The following is a 5,000-nucleotide window of genomic DNA, read 5'->3' on the forward strand; positions in this document are numbered from 1 at the left end:
GCCTCCCTCACACACACAGACAGACACAGACAGACACAGACAGACACAGACAGACACAGACAGACACAGACAGACACAGACAGACACACACATTGTCCTGATGTGAGCTGATCTCTGCCTCCCTCACACACACACACCACATTGTCTTGATGTGAGCTATCTCTGCCTCCCTCACACACACACTGTCTTGATGTGAGCTGATCTCTGCCTCCCTCACACACACACACACACACGTCTTGATGTGAGCTGATCTCTGCCTCCCTCCCTCACACACACACACACACACACACACACAATTGTCCTGATGTGAGCTGATCTCTGCCTCACACACACACACAGACAGACACACACACACCACATTGTGCTGATGTGAGCTGATCTCTGCCTCACACACACACAGACAGACAGACACACACACACACACACACACCACATTGTGCTGATGTGAGCTGATCTCTGCCTCACACACACAGACAGACAGACACACACACACCACATTGTGCTGATGTGAGCTGATCTCTGCCTCACACACACAGACAGACACACACACACACACCACATTGTGCTGATGTGAGCTGATCTCTGCCTCACACACACACACAGTCAGACAGACACACACACACACCACATTGTCCTGATGCGAGCTGATCTCTGCCTCTCTCTCTCTCTGCAGTACGAGGATCTCCTCCTCCAGCTTGGCAGTTTTCTCCAGTCCTCTCTGCCTCTGTGTGGAGACCTGCTGCTGTAACCGCTCCCTTTCCTCCACCCACTCCGCCTGCTGCAGGGGTCAAAAATCCAAGGTCACGCCCAGCATGGCTGTGATCTCACACACAACCCTAACAAACAGCCGACTTAAACGTTAGTGTCTAAACTCTTTACATAACGATCACGAGCTCATCGTGACCGTTTCTACTTAGTTGAAGCTGGGGGAAATAAGATCTTCAGAAGGGCGCATATTGATGACATCATCAGGTTGTTACATGTTTTAAACGTGTTTGTCGTATACGTCACAAGGTCGGTTCAGTGTGTACCAGTTTTACTCGGTGTGTCTCTTTCTCCTCCAGCTGTCCCTCCAAACTCCTCAGCCTCGTGGTGGAGTTGTTCAGCCTCTGCTCCAAATCAGCTATCTAAGGCCCACACACACACACACACACACACACACACACACACACACGGTCACAGCACGACCACTAAGAACGCTCTCAGGACGACGTGCGGTGGAGATCTCTGACCTGTGCCTCCGTTCTCTCCCTGTAGGACCTGGACGAGTCGTCTTTGTGTCTCAGCAGCGTCTGGAGCTCAGACATGTTCGTGTTCAGCTTGGAAATCTGCCCCGCAACCAGACATATGATGTCATACACACACACAAACAACACACAGTGCTGTCGGAAAATGTCTTATCATAGAGGTATCTGTGTACCTGTGCTTCCAGCGAGCTCACGGTTGTCATGTGATTGGTCCGTTCCTCAAGCAGCTCTCTTCTGGCCTCCTCTAACCTCTGCTCCAATAATAATTTCTACACACGATATATACAAACTGATCAGTTCTTCATCGTGTGTGCGCGTGTGTGTGTGTGTGTGTGTGTGTGTGTGTCGTTCTCCTCACCTCCTTCAGCAGCTCCTGTAGATGTTCGTCCTGAGACAGGTTGGCCTCCAGCCTGCGCTCCAGAGAGAGAACTTTCTCCTGCAGGTTGGCCAACAGATGCTCTCGCTCTTCCTCGGTCACGGCAGCCTGACCAATCGCACGGCGTATTTAAATTCGTAACAGTAGTGTGGAGAAAATAAAATTGTGATCGATAAATTAAAAAATTCAATTTTTTATAATTTTTCATTATAATTGACATTTTTTCCCTTAAACAATTTTTACTTCATATTCATTTTAGTTTTAAATAAAAGCTTTTTTTAAATTTTATTAATAAAATTAAGATTTTATTTTATTTTAATTATTTTTTTTTTTTTTTTAAGATTGAAGAATATTTTTGGAGACGTTAAATAAAGTCGGTTTTTTTCCCCTGTATTGTAAACATCATAAATACAGAATTATAACTAGGGCAAATTTCAAAGGCGACTGTGATCTCTGTCCTGTAAGTTTTCGCCAATCCTCCGTTATTTCTTTATTTATTTTGCTGACACGGAGTGTGTGAACGGGAGAAGCGATGCGATTCCCCTCCGTATCGCTCGGCCCTGAGGAGAACGCCGCACCTTGCCCTTGTGCTGCACGTGCCGCAGTTTCAGCTCGTCGTGTTCGGACTGTAGAGACTCCATGGACTTCTGTAAAGACCTCGCGTCGCTCTGAGCCTGCAAAACATGCGCTGTGTTGAGAGCGAGTTCATATGAGCGGAGAGAAGAAAAAACAAAAGGTTTCCTTTGAGCATAAACGTACGTAAACGTTTTCTTTTCGCAGGCCGTCCGCATCGCTGTTATGACTCTAACAAATTCGACAGGCGTACGTGTTCTTAAGACGAATAAATGTCACAATCAGTCAGTCATCTCCAGCCAACAGGAAGTCAGACATTTTCGATTTTGTGCCTGTGGTGCTTTGGCCCCCGTCAATCGCTGTTCATTCATTCATTCACTCACTCATTTTCTACCGCTTATCTGAACTACCTCGGGTCACGGGGAGCCTGTGCCTATCTCAGGCGTCATCGGGCATCAAGGCAGGATACACCCTGGACGGAGTGCCAACCCATCACAGGGCACACACACACACACACACACACACACTCTCATTCACTCACACAATCACACACTACGGACAATTTTTACAGAGATGCCAATCAACCTACCATGCATGTCTTTGGACCGGGGGAGGAAACCGGAGTACCCGGAGGAAACCCCCGAGGCACGGGGAGAACATTGCAAACTCCACACACACACCCTGGAGGTGTGAGGCGAACGTGCTAAACACTAAGCCACCGTTGCCCCCTTTATTATTATTATTATTATTATTATTATTATTATTATCATTACATTAATCCAAATAAATGTTATATTTATAGCTCTTTAGCATCCTCATTTGTGTGATTATAAAATCTTCTGTGGTTGGTTGAGATCGTTGGTGTCTGCGCTCTCGTTTCGGACAGGTGTGTGTTTACCTTCTGGAAATCCTCTGAGACTTGTCTGACGAGCTGCTGGAGCTCTTCTTCCCTGGCCGTCAGGTCGGAGATCCTCCTCTCGGCTTCGTCCTTCTCGCTCAGCAGCTTGTCTCTGTAAACAAGACAAGACTCTGTTACCGTTACGCTCTCGGGCTTCGGACGCCGGCGAGTCAGGACCGTCACGTTCCCGGTCGCGTGACGCGCGGGCCGTAATTACACCACACGCGCTTTAGAACAAAAATAAACACACGGAGAAATAAACAAAACCGGATACTTAGGACACAAGTCGAGGTCAGACGGACGTTTAAAACAAATTAATACTTTCGTTTAAACGTTTTATTGTTAAACTGAGTTTTTCTTTTTTTTTTTATAATACATAGTAAACTTGAACTTTTTTAACACAAGCGTTATTTATAAAAGTTCAGGTTTAATATTTACTCTAAAAATAAAAACTCTGACTTGTTTATAAACTGCTGATGTCCGAATGAGCAAAACGTAGCCGTGTTGTAATCAAAATATATGCTGATATTTTTTATATAGAATATTTTGTAAATATATACCATAGAAATTGAAGGTAGAACGTAGTCTATGGAGAAGAAAAAAAGAAACCGGGTGAGTTACAGAGTTTAGAATCACAACAAAAAGTGATTTGGAGGTGATTTAGCTTTAATAATGTCCTAAAAAAAAAAACTCCAGACCTGATACACGAAAGTGTTAAAACTACAGGTGAAAGACGAGCGGTTTAAGGAACGTTTTTTCTTTAGGAGTAGTTTTAGTGTTGTCGTGTTGTAGTGACCTGTGAGCTCGTAGCTGTGTGTTGATGCTGCGGGTTTCCTCGTGCTCCTCCCCGAGCTCGTACAGTTTATCCTGAGTGTGAGCGAGTGTGATACGGGCCGTGTTCAACTCGTCTCCTCTCAGCTTCAGCTCTCGCTCCTTCTGACTCAGCTGCTCCTCCTTACGCAACAGCTAAAACACACACACACACACATGCACGCTCAGTGTCGCATTACACACACCGTACGTATCAGATCACGTGTCGAGGGCAGAGGATCGCACGAGGACGTCTGACCATGTGCTTGACTTTGGCCAGTTCCTGCATCTGGAAGCCCTCGAGCTCGTCCTGTTCGTCTCTCTTCTGGAACAGACTCAGACTCTGATCCAGACGAGCTTCTAACAAGGACTTCTCCTGAAACACACACACACACACACACAACACTGTGTCTTAACATACTGACATCTTTGCGTATTAACTGAGAAACTAGACAAACAAACATGCGAGTAAGTAAACAACAGCTTTAGTAAGTAAAACAATGACTAAGGAAGAAAGCGAGTCTGTACGTGAGCAAATAAAGTCAGTAACTGTATATAACAGCATGTAGGTGAGTAAATAAAGATACGAGAGGAAATAAACGTAAGTATACAAACAAGTCAGCGAGTAAACACGTGTGTTAGTAAGTACTTAAAGGTGCGGTGCATGATGTTTGAAAGCCAATGTTGACATGTGAAATCACCAAAACAAACACGCCCCTAACCCAAATGGTTGTCGCCCCTGTATTGATAGCTCCTCCCCACACACACATACGTAACCCAGGCAACTATTAGGGCGGCTGACCGAGGGGAAATTTTTTATCAGTAAATGAACACAATGAGTAATACAATGTTAATACACATGTGTTTTTGTAGTAGTGTTGTAGCGTGTAGCAGGTCAGACATGCGCACTGAACACTCTCTCCGCCACATATTGACCAGACACGCCCCTTTCTGCTCATCAGCTACACGTTTGTTTTGTTTGTCGGACCGACTCGGTTTTTTGAAGCATTTTTCAAACATCGTGCACCGCACCTTTAAGCGAGAATGTAAGTCAGGATGTAAATAAATATCTAAATAAGCAATATGTGAGCGAGTG

The 5,000-nt window shown here is 45.2% G+C and overlaps 1 protein-coding gene across 3 annotated transcripts in view; it reads right to left on the reverse strand.

The window, feature by feature from the left end:
• Positions 1 to 5,000, reverse strand: part of golga1 (golgin A1) — a 17,102-nt gene that overhangs the window by 6,943 nt on the left and 5,159 nt on the right. For all 3 annotated transcript variants that reach the window (XM_060881093.1, XM_060881091.1, XM_060881092.1), the window contains 9 exons: positions 4,164 to 4,280; positions 3,891 to 4,060; positions 3,095 to 3,206; positions 2,202 to 2,297; positions 1,606 to 1,731; positions 1,421 to 1,516; positions 1,233 to 1,328; positions 1,032 to 1,127; positions 626 to 778 (listed from right to left, as the gene is read on the reverse strand). In XM_060881093.1, coding sequence (XP_060737076.1) covers positions 626 to 778; positions 1,032 to 1,127; positions 1,233 to 1,328; positions 1,421 to 1,516; positions 1,606 to 1,731; positions 2,202 to 2,297; positions 3,095 to 3,206; positions 3,891 to 4,060; positions 4,164 to 4,280 — 1,062 coding nt within the window. The remainder of the gene's footprint in view (positions 1 to 625; positions 779 to 1,031; positions 1,128 to 1,232; positions 1,329 to 1,420; positions 1,517 to 1,605; positions 1,732 to 2,201; positions 2,298 to 3,094; positions 3,207 to 3,890; positions 4,061 to 4,163; positions 4,281 to 5,000) is intronic.

The sequence above is a fragment of the Tachysurus vachellii genome, chromosome 11, assembly GCF_030014155.1.
Source record: "Tachysurus vachellii isolate PV-2020 chromosome 11, HZAU_Pvac_v1, whole genome shotgun sequence".
NCBI lineage: Eukaryota > Metazoa > Chordata > Actinopteri > Siluriformes > Bagridae > Tachysurus > Tachysurus vachellii.